Source organism: Ambystoma mexicanum, chromosome 11 (genome assembly GCF_040938575.1).
Source record: "Ambystoma mexicanum isolate Mex_15411 chromosome 11, UKY_AmexF1_1, whole genome shotgun sequence".
Lineage (NCBI taxonomy): Eukaryota > Metazoa > Chordata > Amphibia > Caudata > Ambystomatidae > Ambystoma > Ambystoma mexicanum.
The window spans coordinates 1,014,212,330-1,014,240,102 of record NC_090934.1 but is presented as its reverse complement, the minus strand read 5'-3'; the positions used below and the strand labels follow the sequence as shown (position 1 = coordinate 1,014,240,102).

The 27,773-nt window shown below is 46.2% G+C and overlaps 1 protein-coding gene across 6 annotated transcripts in view; it reads left to right on the top strand.

The window, feature by feature from the left end:
* Positions 1-27,773, top strand: part of GLCE (glucuronic acid epimerase) — a 467,532-nt gene that overhangs the window by 421,682 nt on the left and 18,077 nt on the right. For all 6 annotated transcript variants that reach the window (XM_069624232.1, XM_069624230.1, XM_069624231.1 and 3 more), the window contains 2 exons: positions 20,430-21,025; positions 23,574-23,822. In XM_069624232.1, coding sequence (XP_069480333.1) covers positions 20,443-21,025; positions 23,574-23,822 — 832 coding nt within the window. In that variant the 5' untranslated portion in view covers positions 20,430-20,442. The remainder of the gene's footprint in view (positions 1-20,429; positions 21,026-23,573; positions 23,823-27,773) is intronic.

Sequence of the window (27,773 nt, the reverse complement as noted above, 5' to 3'; positions counted from 1 at the left end):
ATTAAGGGAATTTAGGAGGTCGGGGTAGATATACTTTTCATGCAGGAGACGAAGTACGCCAGAGGAGAGGAGCGAAAGGTGATACCGCCAAGACTAGGTTCGGAATATTGTGGCTCCGGGACTCTGAAGAGAGCAGGCGTGGGAATACTAGTCAAAAAGGGTACCGATTTTAAAGTCTCAAAGATCTGGAAGGATGTAGAAAGGAGGGCCATGTTGCTGGTGGGAACCATGAGAGGCCTTAAGATCACAGTAATGACGCTCTATGCCCCAAACGTTGGCCAAGCCAGATTCATACAACGCACACTATCAAAAATAATGCTAGAGGCCGAAGGTCATGTTATTGTTGGAGGAGACTTCAACTTATGGGCCGACTCTAAAAGAGACAGTCTGCAGCCCCTTGTCCCTCAGAACCAGCCGATGCCGGTAGAAAGGAGGTAACGAGAATGATAGACTTATAGATTACGAAATGTCTGGCGTGTCCTAAACCCAGACACTAAGGGATACACTTTCTATTCCGCACCTCATGGTACATACACAAGAATTGATTATATTTATATCTCAGAAGAACTCATGGCAGTAACGGCACACTCAAAAATCAAACCAATTACTTGGTCAGACCACGATATGGTCTCCCTAGAGCTGGATTTGGGTGCACTTTCACGCTGAGGGACGAAATGGCGTTGCAACCAGTCATTATGGAAAGACCCCGTCTTTCATGCAGAAATGACGACCGAAATAGAGGAATACATTAAGGTGAACGACGATAGAGTAGTGCCCATAGAGACTGTCTGGGATGCAGGGAAAGCAACCTGGCGAGGTGTTACTGATAAGGGAAGGGGCGAACAAAAAAAGAGAGAAGTCCCTGATAGAAAAGAAACTGAGAGCAGAGATAGCAGATCTAGAATGGGAGGCCCGAACAGCTACAGAGGGAAGAGAAGAGCAGATACTTCTATCTAGACAGAAAAGAGAGGAACTCCACCTCCTTGAGGAAGCCCAAGTCGTCAGGAAGCTACAACTCAAGCAAAAATATTATGAGAAAGGCGATAAAGCTGATGCCCTATTGGCGAGCAGACTTCAAAGGGAGGAAAGATGGGTCATGGCCATACAAAACAGTACGGATGACTCTCAGAGCACACAAGAAACTGACATCCCAGAAGCATTCGCCCAATTTTACCAACATCTATATGACTCAGAAGCGAAACAGAATAATTTATAAATAAATATCTACCTGTCTGGGATTACGATGCCTGTCGTGACAGACGGCGAGGCGGACATAATGGACGCCCCCAATCACCGGAGAGGAAATTGAGGCAGCAGTAAAGAGACTACCATTGGGAAAAGCCTCCGGAAATGAATGCTTCACAGCCGGTTTCTACAAGGCATTTCTGTCTCCTTTGCTTCCACTGTTATTAAAGCTTTTTAACAACATCCTTGACTCCGGTATAGCTCTGGACTCGTTCTGAGGCCCTAATTTCCGTAATACCAAAAGCAGGAAGGTATCCCAAACATTGTGGTTCGTAGCGACCGATCTCATTGCTCAACATGGGCGCCAAGATATACGCGAGAATATTGGCAGCGCGCTTAGAAATATACATGCCCCAACTCATACACCCAGACCAAGTGGGATTTATAATAGGTCGGCAAAGTTCGGACACCATGCAAGACCCTACACCTGATAAATGAAATGCAGAAGAGAGGAGGCATCAGTCCTCCTCTCCATCGATGCAGAGAAAGCATTTGATAGGGTAGAATGGGGATTCTTGGAAGCAGTCTTAAGCAAGGTATGTCACGGGGAAAGATTCAGAAGAGGGGTGAAGGCAATTTTATACATCTCCTAAGGCCTCGGAGTCCGTCAACTCTGATTACTCAAGATGGTTCCTCTTGAGGAGAAGAACGAGACAAAGCAGCCCCCTATCTGCCATTCTCTTTGCTCTATCACTCGAACCACTGGCACAAAAAAATAGAGCAGATCGGTCGGTCAAAGGGATCTCGGTCAACGGACAGGAATATAAACTAGCATTATATGCTGATGACCTCTTACTGCACATCACAAACCCACTAGAATCCATTCCCAGAGTGATAGAACTGATTGAACACTATGGCCTTCTCTTCAGCCTCAAAATTAACAAGAGCAAGTCCATCCTGCTCCCTCTTAATGATCCCACCCAGAGTGACAAAGAGAACTACTCGCCCCTGGGATTAACTATCAGCGGGCCCACACTGAAATACTTGTGGATTAATCTGGTCAATCACTTGGATGCCCTTTATGATGCTAACGTCCCACAATTGCTTGAAAGGTTTTGTGCGGACTTGGAAAAGTGACGAGGCCTTACGGTCTCATGGATGGGGAGGGTGAATGCAATTAAAATGATGGTATGTCTCCCACGATTCTTATACCCCTTTCAAATGCTACCCATTTGAATCCCCAAATCATACTTCAACGAAGTCAAAAAGGCCATCCTGCACTTCCTTTGGCAAGGGAAGAAACCAAGAATCGCATATGACGTACTGACGCTGCCCAAGGAAAAGGGAGGAGTGGGTTTACCTGATCTCGAGAAATACTATATGGCAACACAACTTAGAATACTAATTCCACACCTCAGAAACCACACACAACCTACAGTGGCTAGCCCTTGATAACTTCCACTTCGCTCCGGTCACTCTCTCAGAAAGGCTCTGGTTCCTGAAGGGTAAATTGACATGCAGAATACGGGAACACGCAATAATAGGAACTATTTGAGAAATTTGGAAGGATACTCCGGAAATGCGACACATTACAACATGGCCATCCCCACTGAGCCACATTTGAGCACCAGGAATAAGAAAAAATCCCGGATCATGCACGGTTCCAAACATGGCTCAAAGCGGGCCTAGAGAGGGTAGGCTAACTCTGGAAAGAAGGGGCATTTATCTCAATCACTGATCTCGAAAGTGCCCTAAATATTGGGAAACATTCAATCTTCCAATTTGTACAGTTAAAGGGTATAATGTTGAGCGGACCATGGAAGGAAAAGATCCAAAGGGACCTCACCCCTGTTGAAAAACTTCTTGACACTCTTTCAAACACTTGGGGTCTCATTTCAGCCAACTACAAAACTCTGATAGAAGCAGGGAGAGGTTCCAAAGATAATCTCAGGAAAAGGTGGGAAACCAATATGAAAATAGAGATGTCCCCTGAATTATGGTCCAAGATATGCACAGGAACCCCGAAAGTATCAATAGCCCCACAGTATAAGCTACATGCCGTAAAACCCCTTCACAGGTGGCAATATGACCCCCACAGGCTATCCAAAATGTACCAGACGGTGAACCCCTTGTGCTGGCACCAGTGCGGTCAAATCGCAACCTATTGGCACATGTGGCGGGAATGCCCCGAAGCAAAAGTTTCTGGGACAAAGTCCTGGGGTGGATTAAGGACATTGAAGGGATACAGTGTGAATGTACACCCCTTTTGATACTGTTTGGGCTAGAACTAAATGAGGATGAGGATGTGAGAGCAACGGGTCTGATCACGCCATTGTTGTTAGCAGCCCGGGCGTGTCGTGTCATCAAATGGAAAGCTGAGGTAACCCCAAGTAAAAAAGAATGGGTGAATGTTGCAGAAAATTACAGCAGGTCTGAATGTGAGATCCACCCAATGCGACACACTATGGCAGGATTTTGTAGACCAACACATTCCCAACCATTAGACTGCAAAAGTGGCATTGATCAATGAACTGAAGTGCTACGGCACAGGTGAGGAAATGACATTGGTTTCTAAAGAATCAAGCCCAGATACAAAGTGCCGAACGGGTGAGACCCCTATGACAAATACTTTGAACACTCTATGGCCACTGCCTTCTAACTCACCTGATGTACACCGATCTGGTTATAAATGCTTACTTTCTTGCAGATGCAGATCAAAGAACAGGAACGTACCATCAAAATCACTGTATGGGGCGGACTGGGAGGAGGGAAGGGGAAAGCAATGTTCTTATGTCAAAATCTTACATTACAGATGTAGACAAATGCCTCATTTGATGTTGTGCATGACATTCTTCTGTTTACCCGCATAACGATGCTGGGCTTATGTTACTCTAAAAACCAATAAAATCACATTTGAAAAAAAAAATCCTCCTTTCCTTCTCCGGGCTGGTTGGTTCCAGCATTACCTTCAGGCAAATATGAAGAGGTTAATTAATCCTGGTAGCAGATAGTCCCATGCATGCTACTATGCTGTATGGCTTGGGGAGTTTCTCACAGCAACGGGAGTCCTTGTCCCCTAATGGGGAGTCTCTCCCATTGAGGTCCCACTTGCCCAGACCCCTACGAGAAGGATCCTGCGGAGCAGGCTCACCTTTCTGGCCTCAAGGGGGGAGGCTCCCCCTTGGAAAGAAGGGATGAATACCTTTTGATTTGTCAGTGTCAAGTGAAATTCTTTTTCTTGAACCCACCTACAATTATGATCGATTTAGAAAGAACGACTTAAATTGATAATTCAGTATTTCTAAATTGTACATTTAAACCCCATTCACCCACCTCTCTAGCCCATAATCACACCCCCTCCCCGCTCCCTTACCTCGCTCGATCCAAACGCTCCATTCCTCTCCAAGCGCTAGCCATCTTTGGGTTGACGGCTGCTCCCTGCGACGCACACACGTGCGCGTCAGGCTGACTGGTGCTGTCAGACAAGTCTTGGGAGTGTTTGTGTGTACATGCATGTGAGGGAGAGGTGGTTGAATGTGCTGGGTGTGGGTAAACATTTTTAATTTAGTGTTGGAGAATGAGGGGAATGTGTGATGTGGGGCAGAGGAGGGGGAGTGAAGGGTGGGCTATACTTCTAGGCTTTTTGCACCCTAGCGCTCTGGCATGTAAAAGGCGGTAACTTCCCTGATCCCTCGCTTGGGTCTCCCTTATGCTTGGACTGGGGGGCAGTTACTGGCCATCTATGGCCTGAACGCAGGGCTGAGGGGTGAGTGCTATAGTCTGTCATGTGAAGTAGCCCTACTGTCTCTTTGGTATTTCCTCAGGCACATGACCACAGTGGTGTGCATGTAGCGTATGCGAGAACAAACCAAGGTAGCTACCCGATTAGGGAAGAGCAGCGAGCAGCAGTGTACTTATTGCTACTGTATTCCAGAATAGAACACTTGGGTGCAAAGCAGTGTCTGTGAAGCAGTGGCCAGCTGAATGGACAGCTCAGATCCCAAAGAGTGGGTTCAAACCATAGCCATTGGCTCTTAAGAGCACCTGCCAACGGAAGTGCCGGACTCTCCAGAATTATGAATTTGACATGGAAGTTGGAGGCACTGGAGCGTTGGAACAATTATAATTTTATTGTGTGTGGCTGTTATGCATTTATAATTCATCTCATTGCGCGGGGATTGTTCCCTCCGGCTTTCAGACCTCGTTAATATGCGAACAGTGGCGCCATTTGAAAGGTTCGAGAGCTGACGCAGCTAGACTTGCTGTGGTTGTGTGGTTTAATGAGCTGAGCCTGTAACTCGGTTTTAAAACCTACAGAGCACCGAAGAATGCGCAGGATAAAGACCAAGAACCAAGCCGAGACCTCCATTTTCCACCAGTCTGGCCCAGCAGTGTCTAGTGCAGTCGGGTCTTAACACCATGGGCATTTGTCACCTGCCCTTTTACCGTCTTCAATACCCCGATTTTCTAACTGCACTGGGGTGGAGTGTGGATTTTGGAAGACATTGAAACATTGAATGTTATTTGGTCCAGCTCCCGCCTGAAGAAGGGGATTAATGTTTATCGAATAGCAGCTTTGAGATCCTCAGTCTGTCCACGCCATACGTTAATGTATTAACTTCATTTCCATTTGAGAGGGTGATTTGTGCATCAACATCCACATTGACTCTGAGCAAGTCTTTGAAGTGCCGAGTTGTTGATTTCCTTAGCTAACCAGTCACTCAATGGTGCTATGCGCAGTGCACTTGACGTAATTATACGGGATTGGCTGGGATTGTCTTTCTCACTGGCCAGTGTCTGGCTGAGGTGTAACACTTGGTGGGTATTGTTTAAGACTGCCACATGCCTCGGTGACTGCCAGTTAATGTGTGACAATGACTGGGAAATCTGTGCCTCTATCATGCAAAGCGTTGCGCTGAGGCTGGGTACCTGCTTTTCAGGGAATACACTGTGATGAACGCTGTGATGAATAGGCCCTGCTGCTGATAGTTTGTGCTTGTGAGTGGTGCAGGAAACCAGCCCAAAGCTTCCCTGATAACACAGGAAAGCCCTGAACCAACTCCCCATGCCACTGGGTGACACTTCTGTGATTTTTGTGACATAGAGACAGTGTGAACACTGGCAGTGAATGCCACTTTGGTATTCAAGTCCAAGGCATAACGCAGCCTCCAAGAGCCAAAAGGGAAGAGGACAGGTCCAATGAATGACATTGGACAGGAGAAGACCGGTGTTGGGGCTGATTTTCTTTACTCGTACTGGTTGACAGATGTATAGAAGGCCAACTTGTATTGTTACAGGGACAACTCTGAGGAGCTGTAGCCAAACCAGTTCAAGGTAGCAAGGCGAGTGGTCTAGACTAAGTCTCAAGAGGTGGTGAGCTTATAAGGGATCCACAATGAGCGCCCACAGCAAAGCAGTCAGGAAAACACTTAGACAAACCAGTATAAATATACTTCTTACTTATGGCCAAATAACACAGTGAAAAATGACTACTAACAGGTAATATTGTCACACAATACAAAAAATTAGATACATATATACAACTTCTGGTGTAGGGCAAAATGCATATCAACCCCCTGAAAAGAAAGGTACAGATTAGTATTAGCACTTCAAGTCCCCAGAGAATCAACCCTAACATTGTGCCCAAAAGTTCAACAAAGTATCCACACAGTTGTGAAGCTGGGAAAAATGAAGGTAGGGTCTCTGGGGTCAAGTGAACAGTTCAAAGTGTCGGGATGGGTTTAACTAATAACACGCATGTTCCCAACTTTCGGAATGCTTGTATGAACAAGCAATGGAAGAAGCCAAAGTGTTAGCACAGTTTTAGAAAAGTTAGCAAACTTTTAAAGGGGAGTTTATATCGGGCAGGTAAGTATCGCTATAGCTCACCCCCAGTACTCCAATTCTTCATGACACTTGGTAGGTCGGTTGAAGAAGGTCCACGGTTACTTTTCCTGCCATCAACCTCAGCTCTTGATCCCCAGGGGTTGCAGGTCCGAGCAGATTTCCGGTCGGTGTAAGATGCTGGTGAAAGGACTCTGTGGAAGAGTGCAGAAAAATTTGATGCAGGGCCCCTCTCGGGACAGGAATGGACGCAGGTAAGCAATTTTGGGCAACAGCCACTGATGCACAGCGATGCAAAGGGACTCGGGTCCACATGAAGGTCCACATGAAGGCGGTCAGACTTTCCCTACCATCTCGGGTCCTCTTGATGCTAGGACCACGAAACTCTGCAGAGTTAAGTCTTATAGGACAAGCTGAGGATCCCCCAGGTTCCAGGCCTCAACTTGGAGCGGTGACATCTGCAGCACAGTAGCCCAAACTCAGAGCAGGTCAGCCAGAGGTCGGTCCTGGAGCACTTCCGACGGCTCTTCTTCGTAGGACTCGGAGCTGACATCGAGAATGGATGTTCCCTCCACTCCATGCGTCACAGCTCCTTCGCAGGACTGCTGGAGATTTTTCACAGGACAAGGCTCTACCAGGGCAGCAGCAGAAGTTGGTTGCCAAGCCTTCTTCCGACAGGGTCCGCGGTCTCTCTGCAAGTCTTGTAGGTAAAGGAAAACAAAAGAGGTGTATGCTGGACAGTTTAGAATGAATCTTGACCCCTGACATTGCTCTGGGCAACCCTCCAGACAATCGTTCGTCGCCTGCCAAGCTATTACAAAAGGGGAAAGACCTATGCAAAGGAGACTTGGTCCCACCCCAAAAAGGCAGTCAGCCCGAACTGCTTGATCACATCCCTTCTGCATGAGACCACAAGCATCATCAACATGTTTCGGCCCATTGGTGGCAGTACTTGACTGATTTGCATATGGCTGGACCCCTTTTGCAATGGCCCAGGCGGGCTAAAACCGGTGGTGTGGAAGGTTGCCCAGAGCAGTGCCAGTGGTGCAGATTAATTCAAAACCTTCCACTGATCACTTTTTTGTAGCTGGACATGAGTCTTGGCTCCTTAGGTTTCTTCCAGGATCTCTCCAGAGTGGGTGCAGTGGTCCTCTTCTTATCCAAAAAGCCAGGTAAGAGCTGCAGCCCCCACTAACTAATAACAGATCTGAACCCCAATCCCCCACCCCGCAGTGGTCCAATCGGGATCACTGGTGGCAAAACCCATTCATTCCACCCAGACACACTGGCGCCAGTATGCAGATTGGGACAAGACAGTCCCAGCACACTTCCTGGCAATCGACACACACAGCTCTCCAGTAGCCCGCCAAACGCTTCTGCTTTTCTGGAAAGTTGAAGTCCCTAGAAGGATTTTCCTGGCCGCACATGTCAGGAAGAAGGCTAAAAGACGAGATGGCCAAAGGACAAGTGTAAAATCTCGTGGCATGGCCATATTTGACCACTAGCCACAGTTAGTAGCCACACGCGGTAAACTCAGTAAGGCTAAAACGAAATTCACCAAAAAATTGTAAAAACCATATAGCACACCTAGAGTAACCAAAAACCCTCTGAGTGTTAGTCTAGTGTAAAAAAAAGTGTACCTTATTGTACTGCATTATAACTAAGATGCATTGTACAATGATAAAGTTACCACAAGTCATAACAAGTTACTAAAAGTAGTAACAAAGTAACTATACCAAGGGAAACCATGTTTCCCAGTACTGACAGCCTGAAGGACATGTAGGTTTGCCCATAACAGATGAGCAAAAGCCAGTGTAGTGAAGCTTAAGCCTTCACTGAACTGTATAAAGAACAGGTCAGATACAAAAATAAAAGCAACACATTTGGTGGTCCATTGAAATGTAAGTAAAGGTGCAGTAAAGAGGAATCTTTCCTAACAACCGGTATCGCAAGAGAGGCAAGGCAGAGAACTGCTCCGAGGATGGACTGGATTGTAGAGGGGACTGCAGGAGCGGGAACCCCAAGAGCTGACAGAGGCTGGAATAAGGAAAGAGGAAGCTGACGGAGGAACAGAATGGCCAGAGGCACGAAGGAACTTGACCAAGGAGGGGAGGGGCAGGAAGGACGAGGACCAAAACTGAGAGCAGACTTGAGGAGAAGGCAACCTCTCTGTCAGACAATCTAACCGCGTTGAGACACAGTCACTAAAGGTGAGGCTTGGATCACAAGCTGTGCTTGCTACAGCAACCCTGAGTGACCTCAGGAGTGTGCATGCGCAGAGCACTAAACACCGTCATTTACGCATGCGCTGATTGCCCAGGATGGTGGCATCACCCATACCGATGGCCGGTGACTCCTGCGGCCACCGCTGGTATAGGAGCCAGGAGGACCCACAACCATAAGTTAAGAGCCTGTAATGCTGCATAACCCTCTCAGGAAGGTGAGGTGCACTGGGTTTTCAAGGGCGACTGGCAAATAATTCCGTCACCAAACGAGGGGCATGGACATGAGACACTGGTTCCCATGTTCCGTTGCATGCTGGCTACCCCTTCCAATACACAAGGAAGTGGAGGTGACCGCACCAGACCTGGGAATCACAAATTTCCTGCACTTCAAACTCATCAGAGTTCTGTGATACAATGGGTGTAGGTCTGGGAAACGCATGACCATACTTGTCTGGTACAAAAGCTTTCAGGAGGGAAACCTGGAACACTGGGTGGATGCGCCAAGAAGCTGGCAAACAAAAGGCAACAGAGGAAAGCCATTCAGTGATCCTAAAGGGGCTTAAGAATTGGGATGGGGGCAACTTGGTAGATTGTGAATGGGCAAATGCTTGTAGATCAACCACAACCTATCACCCACCCATAGCGTGGGCTCTGGGGTTTGTCGTCTGTCTGTGCCTTCATGTGGACCCGAGCATGCCAACACCTCAGAGGCTAAACGATATTGAGCTTGGATCTGAGGAACCAGGACATTAGCAGAGTGCACAGAATTCTGTGACCCGACTTATCAGCAGCTCTTTAGGATGTACTCCAAAGGAACAGTAGACCGGACTTTGGTGGATAGATGAATGCTGAGCGGTATTGTATGGCACTTCAGAAACATCCAGGTATCCACACCAATTGTTTTGAGATGTTTTTGCATAACACTGTAGGTAGGGCTCCAATGTCCAATTAGTCTGTTCGGCTTGACCATTGGTTTGTGGGTGTTGCACACCAGTGTGTTGGCACAAATGTTTCCAAAGCTGAGACATGTTCAATGTTTGTTCAAATGTTCAATGTAACAAATGTTCATGTCCAATGTTACATTGAACATAAGCCGCTATAGATGAAGCCAGATGTTTGGTCCTTACTAAAATGTAAATCTAGTATTTGGTGATCGAAATAAGCTGCTGTGCATTCTTAAGTGTTGGACCTCAAGTAGCAAACCCTTTGGCCCAGACTCTGTAGATAGCAGGGGTTAATTAATGGATAAAAAGATTAGTGATGTATTCAAAGAGGATTGTTAAGGTGTGTATGGGGCCTTTTTTACTCACAAGAATCTTGTCAATACGGCCCTTTGAATTCTTCCTTGCTTACCACTTACACAGGTTATTTATGGCAACACCCCAATAAATCATGGATCTTACTGGTGACAGCCGGCCAGCAGCAGCTTGCAAATCTACTCTTTACTCTAGTAATCCAGATAGTTCCTTGAAAGAAGCAATTGGCATGAGCCCTGGTCTGCTTAATTTTTTACAACTCTCCTCTGTTAATGATTCTATCAAGATAATACTTTCTGAGTAATGTTTGTTTATTTGTAATGCGCACCGGACCCGAGGGTATCTGGCGCAGGAGACATTTGAATACAAGAATACTTTCAGTTTAGGTTCCATAGGATACATAAGAATACAACAGATCCCAAATGGGTGACAATAATTTGGGAATCATTAGGGGAAATGTATACATAAGAATGAACACAAAAGGCATAATTAATAACTTACAGTGTGAATAAACAACATAAGTAGAGAAAAAGGAAAAAGCCAGTAGAGATTCTGTGGTGCCTCCCCTGAAGGGGTGGGCACTAGGGTTGATGGGTTAGTTGTCATTGTCTCTAATCCAATTAGTAGCATTGTATCTGAATTTAAGGAATGTTTGGAGCGCTTGGTTTACTTTTCCTCATTTTTAATGGGGCAATCATGTCTAAGGCTTTAGTCATAGTATTGTTATACTCATTAACTAGTGTGGCAGGGTCGCTAGTATCAGGCAATGAGTTAAGGATGGGTACTATGAGTGGTATGAGTTTGTCTGCTGTAATGTTTTTTTTTTGTTCCTAGTGAGGGTAGGTGGGGCGACTGGGTTGTTATGAAGAGTGAGACTTTTAACCGCAAGAGTAAAGGAGAGGAGGTAGTGGTCTGTCCAGAATTGGGGGGGGGCGGTTATAGAGGTGATGGAGGCTTCACAGTTCAGATCACCCACCCAATCTAAAAGTCTACCTTTTTGTGAGTGGGCAGGGTCACTCTTTGGGTGAAGCCCAATTCAGAGAGTACGTTAGAAATTGCTGTAGCTTGCTTGTTGCTAGGGTCATTGAAGCCCAAGTTAAGGTCCCCCAAAAGTAGTATTTGAGACGTCGTTTTCATGTTGTCAGATGAGATTATGGAGATATCCTTCTCGAATGCTCCAATGGGGGCTGGCGGTCTATCGAGGAGATGGATAGTAAGCGTTTGGGAGTCCGATATGGGGAGCTTAGCAGTAAGTGATTCACATGATTTGATGTCTAATGAAGGGGCTAGTCTCATATCTAGGTTGGATTTAGCTATGAGAGCTATTCCTCCACCTCTAGAGCCAACTCTATCTGCTCTGAGTATGGAGTAGTTGTCAGGAACTGCGAGCAGGAGGGCAGGGCCTGCTGCTGGGTGCAGCCAAGACTCCGTTATGGCTAGGAAGTCGTAGTCTTCAGCACTAATTAAGTCGGCTACCTCAGTGGGGTGAGCCACCAGAGATCTGGCATTCATAAGGGCGCCCTTGATGTCAGGGGCATTAATACTGGGCGCATGGTTTCGGGGTTTGCTCTGGCTGGTTGCTTTAACAGATACGAGTTGGAAGGTTGGCTCAAAGGTTGTTTACTACGATATTCTATCTTTGACGAAGGTGGGATACTTAGGTCTTTATTTTTGTTCTTGACAGTATGTTTGTGAGATGGGCAGTCTCTTAACTGGTGCTGGTTGGTATAGGTCCTGATAGGTGGTTCATAGGGTCTGGGTAATCTCGAGCGAAGTCTAGCGTTACGTGATGGTGTCGGGCATGGTAGGTTAGTTTTGATTAAGTCATGGATGGGGCTGTGACACATGGGTGATCGAGAGTCGGGAACGCCACAATGGTTGTGGTTAGGTTGGTAAATTGTATCTGTCGTGGCCCCTATGGTGTGATGGGTGGTCTTACTGTACTGGGAGTTTCGTTTCCACTGGGGTGGTGGGAAGGTAGGTAAGAGATCCATAGTAAATGTTCTGATGTTTTCCAGCATGGGGTCTGATGCTGTTGTGTTGCTACGTCCTGTAGTGCTAGTCAAGTGTCCTAGTAGCACTAGGGTCCACAGTAAGTATGGTTGGAAGGGTGTGGAGCCATACAAAATGCACTGAGGATGTACCTATGTGAGGTATTATCAGGGTGGAAGTTGGGTTAGCGCCAACCAGTGCCTAGTGCTGCGTAAGGCATGTAAAGCAGTTCAAACGCATCAGAAAGAAATAAGGCATGTACAGCAATTAAACGCATCATCATCAATAATAAGGCACTTGATGCATTTTAGTGTAGCAGCAGAAATGAGGCACTTAATATAGTTTTAGCGTGCAATGGGGTGGAGGCCTGTCGTGTAGGTAAGGCGCACAGTCTGGAGGGAGGGCACGTGATGCCGTATGAGCACACAAAATAGGGCACTTAGTGTAATTTAAACACAGCTAGCAAAATGGGCATTTAGAGTGCTTTAAACACGATAGCAAAAATTAGGCACTTAATATAATTTCAACGCGCAATGGGGAGAGAGGCCAATCTGAAAGGGGACATGTAATTCAGTATAGGTACATCAGGCAAAAGATGAGGCACTTCATGAAATTTAAACACAGCTAACGAATTAGGCACTTAGTATGCTTAAAACGGTATCGGGTCGCCGGGAAAATGTTGTGGCAATATTATTTGGGTGACCATATATATGGCGACATGGGCAAAAAAAATAAAAATTAAAAAAAAATTTAAAAAAAATTTAAAAAAAATTGGGGGTTGCGGGGGGTCCCCCGCATGTTCCATGCAATAATGTCGCCACAAAAAACGACCATTTTTCAGCGATATTTTTGCATGGCAAGATTGTTGTGGTGACATTATTACATGGAACCCTTAAAACACAACAGCATAAATAAGGTATTTAATACAGTTTTGGTGCGCAAAAGGAAATTTGTGTTTGTGCCTTTTGTAGGTTTGTAGGTTACAGTGTTATTAGAACATCTTGAATCATGAACATGCTATTCACTTTGCTTTAGGACACGGTTGGTATTGTGTGAAATGAAAATTGTCTTAAACAAGGGCTTCATTTCTGCTTCATTTTCCTCAGTCTTAATCCCCTTTAATAGAGGCAGCGCAGTTGCAGCAGCATGGGCATTTCCTACTTTGTTTTCTTTTCATCACAGAAGCACATCGTTTGCATACAATGGCTTGGGGTTCTTGATCGGAGCCTCGCGTGTTCTATATGAAGATGTTGTTCTTTTTTGTTGTCAATTGCACTTTTCAAAATGTCTGCTTCTGCCATGTCCGATTACCGTGTCCTACTGCCAAAAATCTGGCACATTTCAAAGCCTCATTATAAATATCCTAACTAATGTAGGATAGTCCAAACCGGCTTAGAGCTTTTGACGAGCCATTTATGTCGGGCAAGCCTCACATGGAACTGCCAGTGCCCTATAACACTATGTGCCTTTCACTGTCAACCGTCTGTTGGTAAAGGCAGCTCAGTGGGTCAATAGCCCTGCTGCAAAGATTGTGTAACCTGTTAGTTCAATCCTGTTGATAGGCGATTTCATGAGTTTGCATCAAAGATCTGCATTTAAGATGCAGGTAACATTCAATTATAACAGAATTGACTTAACTTTCGACTTATCAAAAGGACTACTAAATGTTCAGTGATTCAGAACACACACATTTCATTGGGGATGCTCTACTTGTAATGGCTCAGAACACACAACTCATCAGGGCTGCTATACCTGTGATGACAATGAACAGACTCATCTCATTTGGGCTGCTATACTTGTAACAGCTGAGAAGACACACATCTCATGAGGACTGCTATGTGTAATGGCTCAGGACACACATCTCATCAGGGCTGCTATATCTGTGATGGCTCAGAAGTAGAACATGCACATCCCATGAGGACTCCGATACTTGGCTTAGAACACACAGCTCATATGGGCTCTTATAACTGTAATGGCATATAGTGTTGGTAAAGCATCTGCATTCAAGCAGGTCCTGCATCTGGTCAGACACACTCCATACTTCCCAACCTAATGGCCAAAGAAAGGTTTGCACACGTCTAAAAAGGAGAACCCAATGGTAAAGCTGTACTAGATTTTTAAATGGTTATTGGTGCTATGTTAAAAGACAAACAGAAAAACGGGAGAGGAAGAGTAACTCTGAACCTAAGCAATACGGGAGAACAAAGGTGTGGGTGGGCACAGTGGACATACTAGACAATCAAGCAACAGGAAGAGAGCAGTGAGCTACATGATAGGTCAACAAAGAAAGTGAGAAGGGAAATAGTTAATAATAGGACATACATACAATAGGAGTGGGGGATAGAAGCGGAGCAAAAGACGTTTAGAGACACTAAAATAAAACACAGATCAACAGCAGGTGAGGAGAGATGGAAATAGAAAAGCATGATTAGAGAAGGGCAGGGCAATAACATAAAAGACAGTGCAAGACAGTAAAGGAGTAGCAACCACAACCGAGAAAATGATAAAACAGATATAGCCACAGTATTGAGATGAGGGAGGAAGAGGAGTTATATCAACCGATACAGCGAGATATAGGAGGAAAACTGCAACAATAGAATGCAGAGATGGGAGAGGCACAGTGACGGAGAGACAGACCGCAAAACTTGGAATTGCAACACTTAAGGGTGAGAGGCAGAGCGTCAGAAAGTGAGAGACAGGGGAAAAAGAGCAGCAAAGGCAAGGAGAGATGGAGCAAAAACATGGAGTGGCTGTCAAGCAGCTAGTGCCCGGCAGCAACAGTAGGCCCGAGAGGCAGAGAAGTGATGCTGGTAGAGTGAGGGACTTGATTTATGAATCATCCGATGTAACTAGCTGGCATCTGTAGTAGCTCTTGAATTTATGCCCAAATATCATGAAGATGAAGGTGGGTAGTATGCATCTACAAGGTTCTTGTGTGGGGAAAATATTTTCAACAGGTGCAATAAATTATTTAGAACCACTTCGAAATACAACTGTTTTGTCACTAATGTTTTTGAAAAAATTTTTAATTTTATGCACAAATTGGATAGTTGTCAGACACTTATTACTCTCTTGAGAAGGAAGAAGATCATTTGGACTCTCTTGAAATTGGATTTACTCTCTAATTCTACAAATTGGGAGTAAAGTCCTCACCCCAAATCCTATCTGGAGCACTGGCTGTAACTTATTCGGCTCTTCCTATACTTCTTATATTCCTTTAATGATCAGGGACAATTTAGAGGTACTATGAGATTTAGTAATGTAATAACCTCTCATGAGTTGTGATTTTCTGGAGGCTTGCTCCTGTCTTTTTCTCCCCTTTAGTAGCCTGTGCAGCTGACCTTTCCCAACTCCACTTACTTAAACCACATTTAAATGAAGTGAAGCTTGGATAAACTTCCCCTATCCCTCTCCCACCCCCCACACCCCCCCTCCCCCTGCGCAAATTTCTTTCTTCTCCCACTTTCACAGACCCTTTCGTGGCATAGAGACCGCTCTGACGCACACAATAGCCTGGGTTATTAGCAGAAAATGGAAGCCAACAAGCAGCATCAAAAGTGTTCAAATTACAAACGCACCTAAAAATGGATACTAATTATGCACCTCTGCTACACATCAACCTCTGGTGCTGCCGTTTGTAATCCTCACATACTAACAGGTTGGTGGTAACGGGTACACATTTGAGTGCCAGATAAATGACACATTGTTGTGCGATTTTGAGTGGTGTTGGCTTGCAGCCAATGAATGCAGGTGATTTACCTGCTGGGTGTTGGTGTAAACTTGGAGTAATGCTGACCAGATATTGGTAATGTGAAGCCATGAGCTCTGGGGGCAGGAGTAGTGCGGGGGAGTAGTGTGTCAACAGCTGTAAGTGGGGAAGTTCCTGTGTGCATTTCCACGCATGGGATCCAGTAGTTAATTAATTGACTCCATTGCTCTACACCCACTCAGTATCCTCTACCTGCCAGTCTGATTTTGAGCGTTATCCCCATGAAGAGGAGCATGATTCCCAATCCTCTCGACTCCAGTGGTCGAAGTGAGCGGGCGCGGTCGGGAGCAGTGCTCCTATACTTTTTAAAATTACCTTGTACAGCTCCTTTACTTTTATTTTAAAAAGAAACCGTTCCGGAATGGTTTTGTTTTAAAATAAGTGTAGAAAGAAGTTGAAACCTTCCCTTTCAGTGCACTGCACTGAATTGTCCCTTAAACAGCAGGTGCAAGTGTTTGGGGGGGGGTGTATTGTGTGTGGGAGGGGTTGTGGCGATGGGGTTTGTGGGGAGCAGGGGCAGGCCAGCAGAGAACATAGTTCCACTACTTCTTTTCGTACACTTCGACCACTGCTCAACTCCCAATTGCTTCTCCCAGAGGATGAACAGATGTGTTCTCATCCCCCAATGCATACAGTTTTTTTTTTTTCGCTGGAGCGCCAGATTGCTCGATCGCAGATAAAAGACTGAAACTGACACATCAAAACTTCTAATTGGCAGCTCCTGCTCAAATGACGGCTCCACCGATACAAAAGGCCCTGCTCATGCTTTTGAGAGGCCATCTAAGCAATTTACTTGGAATTGTGATTACTATGAATCGCCTTTCTAGCAATGCATACAATCGTCAACTAAGAGGGGTGTGGGGGGAGCATTAAACTGTTATTCCTGCAAATACAAGTTTGTCAGGCTCCTTAAATATGTACATCCAACATGCCTACAATGGGCTCAACGGATTTACTTTATCTTTACAGCCTTCCAAAAGAGCGTTTTATGGTGGATGCCGCTCTACCTGTACAAGACCTCCAACCATAGCTACTCCATAAATGTTTTTGTAACCTTAGGTTGGGGCTGCACTTCACCAGAGCCAATGACCGCATGTGTTGCTTCAAGAAAGACTGTTTCTGAGGTTTAAGCATTTACATTGGCACCCCACACCGCATTAAGTAATTCTTAGCAGTGGCTTAGAACCGGTTGCTTGAATGTCTTGTCCAAGTCCTCTCCACCTTTTCTTGGCAGGCACAGAGTATAGAATAGCTTAATGGCAGAGTAGGGTAGATGTGCCAGCCTTTCAGAACTCTAGTGCCCTTGGTGCCAGTCCTAAGGCTCCTCTCTGTTGCAAAATGGAACCCATCAGTTCTCAGCTCTCGGACCACGCTTTGTGTCCCTGGGTTGCTTTCTGGGCTGAATTGAATGGTTCTCTGCAACATCAAGCAAAACCGGAAGGACAAACGAGTGAGGAGGAAGTTTAAAAGGAGCTTTAGTACTATTGTGTTTGAGGAAGCCAGACCAAGCAGGAGCGTGTCATTATCTGAGACCGATGCACCTAGGTTGCAGGAAAGGACAAGTTAAGAGCAGGAATGCGACATGCTGGGGGCACATGGAGCTTCTAATAAATTATGTAGGCGAGACCTGTGCATGAGAAGAGCAAACCAGGGGTCAAGAGGAATGGCGATCAGAAACCAGACTAAGGTAAGCAGACCTCCACCCATGTGGAGACAGTGGATAGAGGAGAAATCCACAGGACAGATCAGACCTATCCTAGCCAAACCCTAGGTTTAATAGAGAAAGACTGCAAGCTGGAACTGAGAGGCGGTTCATAGAGCCCATTGAGAAAGTGGTTCAACAAAGGGCTGCAAGCTGGAAAGGTAAGATTGTTACAAGTCATTAAAGACTGAAAGTAGTCCCAATGCATGTTGGAACTAAAATGTAGAGTTCAAAGAGCCAGATGAGAAATTGATTGTGAAGAAGTGAAACATGGCAAGCTGGAACTTGGAGTGCCTAGAAAAGTGACTGTGGATAAAAAAAATAACATGCTTTAGAGTTCCTGAGCACCTGACAAGCCATATTTTTTATAAGAAAGGTTAAACCCGTAGCTGCAGGTCCCAGAACTGACTTGTGGGGCAAGAATACAATTCTGAAGTCTTTTGTGAGGGGGACAACTTGGTTTTCCTGACTATTTGTTTGTTTCCACCAAAGGTGGTGCTAGGTTGCCCATAGTTAAATGTAGAGTAGGGCACTTAAATGTAGAGTAGAGCACGCCAAGAATACTATAGCTTTTACTGGTGAATGACTCAATTTTTACATATAAAATGTTTTTGCGTTAATTAAATTGATCACCAATGTTGAAGCCTTAAGTCGCCACACTGCACGGTTACAGGTGTCCCATTGTGTTACAGAAGAATGACAATTGAGAAAAATAAGTTGAGAACCGGACATCTTCTCCCCCTCCAGTGTACAGCCTTCTTTCTCACGGGAACAATTTCCTAAACCAGGCTTCTGCCACAGACAAGACCTAGTATCAATTGAGCGATCATCCATGCAGCAGTCTCTCGCTGCTGGAAGTGTCGGTCAGTGTGTCTTTCCTACATCACTGTCCTTTCTCTTGGTGTTATATGAGGGGGGAACTGTCGATCAAGGTGGATTTTCCATTCTGTTATTGCATGCCAGTGATTGAGGCCTATTCTTTGTGTCTCCATGTAGAGGTTTACATTGAACCTTGCTGAACGCTGCGCCCTATGTGTCCAGATATATTGATATTTTATTTCTATCGCGCTCGTACACAAGTGTTTCGGAGCGCAACAAGGGAGGGCAACATGGGGGAACAAAACGGCTATCTTAATAGGCCCAGTGACATTGAGAACGCGCAAGTGCATGGGAGAGGGGGAGGGGAAAAGTGCATGGAAGGGGGGAGAAGTGGAAAGTGCGAAGCAGAGGAGTAACAGATAAGTAATAATAATAAGTAAATAAATAATAAATTCAACAATCAGTGGTAGTGCAGCGAATAATTTGCAAGTGCTAGGTTTAAGGCAGCAGACAGGGTAGGTATGATAAGTGCAGGAAGAAAAAGGGGAGGCTGTATGGGTACAGATGCAGACCCCAGTGCAAGGGGTGGCCCGGAGGCAGTGCGGGAGGGTGGCAGGGCGAGCAGGTTCCTGGGCCCGGAGGACAGAGGGTGGCCAGGTGCACGGTGCCAAGAGAGAACATATCAGCAGGGGAGAGGAGGAGCAAAGGCAGAAGAAAAGAGGAAGGTCTTGGGGTGCTTCCAGAACCGGAGTTCTCAAGTTTTAGAGTGGCAGGGAAGCTGTTCCAGAGGAAGGCCCCAGCCGAAGACAGGGATATATAGGAAAAAGAGATCACTGTATTGTACAGGTACCAGTGAAAGTAATAGGAGTAGGTTGGAGCAAAAGTCATGTGTCATTAAAAGCCCCAGTCTCCCCAAATGCGATACCCTCACACATCTCCATTCTAAGCATGCCACTTATTTCCTGGCTATGGTGAGTTTTGCCTGTCTCTTTCATATGCAGGTATGGCTCCTTCGCCAATGACAAGCCCAGCCTCTCACGCAGGGAGTTTACACGCCCCTCCTATGTAAAATGAATAATTCAAATTAAATATTTGTGCAATTTAAAACCGGTGTTACTTATTGACTTCACAGAACAGGATTGTAGTCCATGAATTAACTTGATGACTGACGTTTGCATGTTTATATTATATACAGCGTCTGGCACCATACAGGTAGTCACTGCTAAGAAAAATAGCGGACCGTGCAAGGTTCCTAGTAAACTAGTTTACAAGCACACCAAAGATCAGTTCCTAATAGCACCTCGCTTTCACCAGATTGCTCTAGTGTTTAGTTGTATGAAAGGTGGCTGGGACTGCATTGTTCTTGCTTTTCTCTGACCTGCTCGAGACCCATCTAGTGTAAGCTAGGATGTTCTTAGGAGTGGGGCAACCCTTGACATTTTAAATTCTGCGGACGCCCTTCCTCTCAAATGCATGCGTTTATGATGGTGGACCTTTTTTGTAAATGACTCCCTGTTTGCGTTCAATTGTAATCCTTTTTAGAGGGTGATTTTTAAAGTATTTAGCATGACATGCCCAAATGCTGGACAATCACTGATATTAACCCCTCGCTGACTGCTTCCTTTTTTGTTTCCTAGGCATGGTGTGAACATGCGTTGTTTGGCAACACGAGTGAACTATAAAACTTTGATTGTAATTTGTGCACTTTTCACACTTGTGACTATCCTACTATGGAACAAATGTTCTACCAACCGCCATGTGCAGTTCCCTCGAGATTTCCTCAACGGTTTTCGAGGTGACCGGATGGAAAAGCGAGCTGCGGCTTCCGAAAGCAACAACTACGTGCCAGAGGGTCTCGCCAAGCAGCAGTTGCACTCTGAAGAGGCGTCCCCACAGGAGCAGCAGAAGGCGCCACCTGTTGCACTGCAGCTCGGTAACCAAGTGCTGGGGCTGAAGTACGAGGAGCTGGACTGCCTAATCAATGACGAGCTGACCATCAAAGGGCGGCGCGAGGGCAGTGAGGTGTACCTGCCATTCAGCTGGCTGGAGAAGTACTTTGAAGTCTATGGCAAGATTGTGCAGTATGATGGCTATGACCGTTTCGAGTTCTCGCACAGCTACTCCAAGGTCTACGCCCAGAGGGGGCCCTACCACCCCGATGGGGTCTTCATGTCCTTCGAAGGCTACAATGTTGAGGTGCGGGACCGGGTTAAGTGCATCAGTGGAGTTGAAGGTTAGTGCTACAGACCAACTGTCATTTTAGTTTGTGGTAGTCTTGTAATTCTCCATTCCCCACTGTCTTGGTCCAAAACGAAGAGGCCTTCCTAAAAATATTGTACCTGTCACTATTTTTCAATGTATTATTGTCTCACAATTTCAACGTTAGAAGTACAATCAAGTACCACAAACAAATCAATTTACAGTAAAATAGTAAACCTCTGTCCTTTAGCCCCTAATGTTGCATACATTCACAATTCATAAAACAATTCCCTGTGTTGCTGCGGATTTCTGCGATGCTCAAGACTGGTGGCAGGAACTTATTCAATACATCTAGGATGGAAATATATGCAGGAGATCCCCAGCTAATGTTCCCTTCCCCATGATCATGCACACACCACCTCATGGCTGCAGTCAGGTGCTTCACATGATGGTCCATGAACAGATAGACTGTGGCCCCGCACATGTCACTGAGGCCCTGCTAAATCTCAGCAATCGCATGCAGAATCGGTTTAAGGGTAGCATGACCATGTACAGGAAAGATCAGCATCTCTGATGTTTAGCAGATTGTTTGCCACTGTTCTGCACATACTGGGCCACAACTATACGTTTGTGTCCCTTTATATATGACCCATTGTGCTTTAACATACCTTTTTTGATGTATACCAATGTCCCAACACACAGCATTAATGACATCAGGAAGTTTGGCTGCCACCAGTTGGCCCAGAAAATAGCTCCTGGTAACTATTGGTGTCACGATAACCCAGTTCTTATTGGATCCAGGCCGGAGCTAAATACACAACCTTTTATTCAGAAAATACTGAGATCCCAATTATTTGCAAAGCTTTCCAGACTCGGTGTGGCAATCTCGCAGTGGCCAGGCAGCAGATGGTGCCGGATTTGCTCTGACCAAAATGAGCACCTTGAGCATTGGGTGACCTACCAATGCCCTTAAAATTCAAAATGATTCAGAAATGTAAATAAACGATCATTTAGCACTTTCCTCTAAGAAAGGCATATGTTTCATTTCGCACAACCCTCATTAGCACCGGTGCCAGGTGGAGCAGCCAAGCAGGTTCTGCGGATCATGGGCTGAAACCGCTGATCTCGGACTGCTTTCCAAGGAACACGCAAGATGCCTCCCCCGCCACGAACCACCATCTTATTCCCACCTCTTTCCTTTTTAAAACATTTTTAAAATGTTGTATTCCCTAACCCCAGGACCCAGCCCGACTTAACTGAATGTTGCGGCGGCAAGGCCCGCTGATGTTTCTCTGCGCCTCCCTTTGACGGCCGCAATGTAAATGGAACAGGGGCTCCATAAGGAGCCGCGCCTTCCAACTCCGTGGTGGCCATCTTGGAACTGTCCTTTCTATGAATGAGCGGGATGCCACAAGGCATCACGTTCATTCATAGAAAAGAACCCGCCATCCGCACCCCGGGTTATCGCTTTGGTTACCCGGGGTGTAAATGGCATTAGTAACCCGTTCCACAGGCTACACTTGGGGAGGGGGGGGAAATAATGTCCCAGTACCCTTGTTAAACGCCTTCCCTTCACTCAGACCTTTAACCTGGGCTGCTGGGCTGCCTCCACCCCCACTCACCCCCCCCCCAAGTGTAGCCCGTTGAATGGGTTACTAAAGCATTTTTATTGCTGCACTATGAGTAATTGTGATGTAGCAGTCAAATCTTGAGCATATAAAAGAAATGAATTGTTCTGCAAATCAGCATGCCCTTCTTTGGATCCAGCATGTGTAATACTATTGTGAGCGATACAATGGGGATATGACCAGAGTAGCCCACAACATCAATAAAAACGGGAGATGTGTTTGTGCCTATCTGAAACTTGTGCCCCTGTGCAAGTGCACACACCTACATACTCTGCTAGGGAGGATTGAAAAAGTTTGAATTGCAGGTGCTCCTATTTTCGGAAAATCTTTTCATTAACCTGTGGGCCTAGGACTTCTGTGTCCGAGGTTGTGGTGGTGTTGTCATAGGAACAGTCCTCACGGAAAACATTATCTCCTGCCGCTGCACATGAAGTGCCCTGCATGTTAGAACAGCAGATTCCTTGCAGCATTCCCCTTTTTCCACGTGAGTCACTACCCTACAGCTAAAGGTGAAGCAATAAGAAATATTTACTTTATGCCAAAGCGCCCCTTCACCTTAGTGTGTGCAGTACTTCAAATGCTGATCTTTTGACCTGTTCATTCACGTTACACAGCCGTAGGTGAATTCAGATGGACCTTGGCCTCTGATAAAGTACGGAAGTGACTCCTTTTGGCCCGATGCCTCAATGGCTGAATAGAACATTGTGCCAGGAGGCCTGCGTTTAACATTGCACCCTACCTTCTTTAACCACTGATCTCAGTGTTGGCCATTGTGATTATGCATGGGATCCCCAGTCCACGTAATCACCATATACTCCTCTGTAGTGTTGCCACTAGCCCCACTAAAGTTCTTCTTTTAGTGCTCACTGTGATCCCTGTAGGGACCTTGTTATGCTTTCTTGTAGATGTTTTGCTGGTTATTGATGCTTGCTTTCCCTGTTTGTTCCTTTCCAGGTGTGCCCCTATCCACACAGTGGGGACCTCAGGGTTACTTCTATCCCATCCAGATAGCACAGTATGGACTGAGCCACTACAGCAAAAACCTCACTGAGAAGCCCCCACACATCGAAGTATATGAGACTGCTGAAGAGAAGGACAGGAGTGGCAGCCGTCTCGGTGACTGGAGCGTGCCCAAAGGCTGTACGCTGTCCTCCATCTTTGACAAATCCAGGTCCAGTACTGTCAAGCAGTTCACTGCTCCAGGTGAGTTACAGCAAGGGTGTTGGAATACTGCATTTTTCCAGGTGAGTTACAGCAAGGGTGTTGGAATACTGCATTTACTTATGTATCCATGCTGACTTGTCTTTCATCAGAGGCTCTATGCAGGCTGGTCCGACTGGCAACGACCAACTGGAGCTCCCTCCCACCTGCTGTAAGAGCAGAATATTCTTACTGGTCATTCTGCAAAGCACTAAAAACTTGGCTATTCGCCCAAGGACCCCCTACCCCCTGATCTAGCAGTACCAATGCCAAGACTGACCTCTAACCAGCTATGCTCCCCCGCCAGTAGGAAGGGCGAAGAGCCTCTCCCCTTGTAGTATGCTGTCATTTGCTTGCTTCGTTGATGATCACATGTAACTGGTGCCGCAACAGTGTCCTGATCCCAGAGGCTGAGGCGCTTTAAAATGTAAAAAATAAAAAAAGATTAACACTGTTCAATGTCCCTGCGTTGCTCCTGCGCTCCCCCCCATGGTATTTCATCAAAACAAGATTGGGGTACGTGATGACTTGGAAATGAGAAATAGGAGCTTGAGAGTTAGCCACTAGAATTAGGTTTTATGCTTTAAAAGCCCATTCATAGTAGTCGACTAATCAAACAATTGTTAATGTAGTTGACAAATTGACTACTGCTCTGCAGGAGAGGGAACAGGGTTGAGTAGCAAATGCAACTACTATGCAGCCCTAAATCAGCAGTCCTCTAAATCATAATGGATGGTGAATCGGGCACAGCTTGCCTGACAGGTGGGCCTTCTTCGCTCTTTAAGGTTAGCTCAGGCCGAGGGCAGGCTATACAATTCAGGAAGGATTCGAGCTGGCACAGAAGAAATCAAACACCAATAGTAGCTGGGTGCCAAAATAATAGAATGTTGAACCAAAGTTCTTTAAAAATAGGGTACATTCATTGAATTGGAAAATACAACTATTAAACACTAATGACCCAAACCTGGGATCGAAAACAGAAAATGCAGACTTTGTAATAAAGGGGCTCCCTGGGTTTGAAAACTGGTGTGCACGAGTAGTATTTTTGTCAGCAGTCACTGAAGATGCCTTCAAAAAAAGGTAGCGAGTGGGTCTTCAAACGTCACAATGAGCTTGGTAAATAAAGCAGGCCAGTGGGACAGAACCACTATATATGCCTTTATTCTTGCTTTGCTGGCACCAAGCTCGGGTTGAGTCTGGGAGATGTATTGATTGGATGAAACATGGTGTAGTTGAACAGCAGTGATGGCTTGCGGGTTGAAGATACTGGGCTATGGCTTGCAGTGTATCAGGTCAGTGGTGGTGGTATATTTAGCCTCGGATGTAAAGAAGCAAAGAATTTTCTTCACCAGCGAGCATGCTCAACATGGCATCATGGAACTGCAACTGCTTGGGGCTCAGAGAGACTGATAACCAAGCAGGCAGTGTTGAGTTGGAAACACTAGAAGACACCGCGGGTCTCAGATGCGAAGACTGAGGCGCTTCGGCATCAAGCAAAATTCTGAGTTGCATGAGGCGGTTGTACATCGAAGTTGAAAATGACTACGGCTATTCCCTTGCAGCAGCTTGGATGGCGTTGATGTTGCCCACACTGGCATCAAAGTGGCTCAGAGATGCAGGGAGAGCCAAGGGTTACTTCCTTTGTTCTGTGGTTGCTAGGGGACTCTGTGCAGGATATCCAGAGGACAGGGAAGTTCTTTCGTCTACACTTCTCAGCCAGGCAGTTTTTAAAGATCACTTGCAAAATTTTGGCACCTCCAATGATCAGTTTTGTGTATCCTCTGCACTAGGCCCTGCCCAGCCAGCAGTTCACACAAACTATTCCCCTGGAATGGTTGGGGAGAGGGGTGGGGGAATGGCAGAGGACTTTGGAGCTTGATGCAGGTTCAGAATCTTCTACCAAGTCCGATTTGTCTGCAGGAAGTGGGGAGGGTTTTCCCGGTCTTTTGCGAAGCCTAGGAGAATCCAACAGGGTATGGCCCTTCTGTGGACAGATTCTTCTCTCCTGGCTACTCTGACTATGCCCCCTTCCTCTGTCTGCCTACATCAGTTTGTTACACCCTAGTTTGTGCTCCTTTGGTGTCGCAGAGCCTGGTCTTTGAAGCACTGAACCTCCTCCTTGGGTCATTTCCTGACTTCCAGAAAAGGAGGCAAGCCTTATTCAGGGAAGACAAAGGCTACCTGTTGTGAGCCAAATGGTACTATTTGGGTGAAGTCTTTCCTAGGGTGTGAATACACAGGAGGGCCAGACCAGCAGGTCCATAAATGACAGTTTTAGCCAAAATTGTGCAGACCCAGAGATCACCATGTCATAACCAGACATGATTTATATTTAGGTTTTATGCATTTTTTTATTTATTTGCATTTGCTAGGCGCATTATGCAACTGTATAGTGTTTCAAAGCATCACAAGGCTAAATGGGACGGGGACAAGGAAAAATAATAATGGCAAAAACAGTTAAAAAAAAACAGTCATGGTCCTACTAGGCCTTGTGGCATTCGGCTGTGCAAGTGTAGTGAGAAGTGCGGGACGTAGGTGGGTGGGAGGGGGATCCAAAGGAGTGGGTAAGTGCTGGTGGAGGGCCCGGGAGGCAAGTGCTTAGGGAGCCAGGGAGCAGAACCTAGGGCTAAGTGCAAGTGGCTCCCACGTTTGGGATGCAGAGCAGTCAAGCAGGGCCTGCAGGGCGGTGCACTGGTGGCAGGGGGGAATGGGGGTGGGTGCTGGAAGGGTCTGAGATCCTGTGAGATTCATTAGGATCCGGCCACCAGTCACATCAGCAGTTGGGTGATTAGCAGGGAAGGGAAAGAGGTAGAGAAGAGCAGAGGTTTGAGCAGTTTCTGGAATTTGAGGTGGTCCGGTTTAAGTCTGAGAGGTGCAGGGTGGCTGTTCCAGAGGCAGGCACCAGTTGAGATGAGATCCCAGCCCCCCACTCTCTGCTTAGAGAACTGTTTTACAGTCCGAGTTGGAGTGAGGGGAGCGTAAGGCTGTAGCAGGGTTGTAATTAGGGAGGGAAAGTTAGAGATAGCATGGTCCGAGGACCCAGAGGGCCTTGTGGATGATGCAGAGGGTCTTGAATTGGATCCTTGCAGCCACCGGAAGCCAGTGGAGAAACTTTTAGGGCTGGAGAGATGCAGTCCCTGGTCTTTAGGTCCAGGATAAGTCCTGCTGCCCTATTCTGGATTCGCTGAAAGGGGCATAGAGAGGAAAGTGGGGATTGAGACAGAGGCTGTTGCAGTAGTCCAGCCTGGAGAGGACCAGAGCTCTGGAGACATTGAGCTTCTGGGGGAAGGTGAGGAAAGGAAGAATCGCTCTGAAGAGGTACAGCTGGAAGTGAGACTTCTTAGTAAGATCCATGATGTGAGGGTCGAAAGAGAGAGCGGAATCTAAGATGACGCTAAGGTTTTTGGCCTCACACAATGGTGGGGGTAGAGGGCCCAAAGAGGGTGGCCAAAGGGTAGGAGGAAAAGAGGTTGCAGGTGTCCCAATCAAAAGGATTTCAGTCTTACTGGTATTAAGGCAGAGATTGTTAACTACAAACTGAGGACGACGACGAGGAAGAGGAGGCTGCCAATCTGCAGGAATCCAGACACCCCCTGCTCCCACATCACTGCCACCATCTTAGGACTGCTCTATGGATCAGATGCCACAGTAGGTACTAATCGGTGTTAGCATCCATTATACTCGTTATGCTTCTTCGCCTTCATCTCAGCCCTCTGGCCCATAAATAACTGTTTTGGACAGTACTGTATTACAGCATTATCTTCCCAGTCCAGGCCATGATTTGTTTGACCTTATTGCCTGCAAACTGCTTCCTTGTTAAATACCATCAACATATTCCTCCCACTCCGAGAAGCTGGTGAAAGCATATTTTGTAAGAGGTGACATTACTTGTGCAGCCAGGAAGTCTCATTAATAAAAAGGTAATGTGTCAAGAATTATCGATGGGTATCTTGG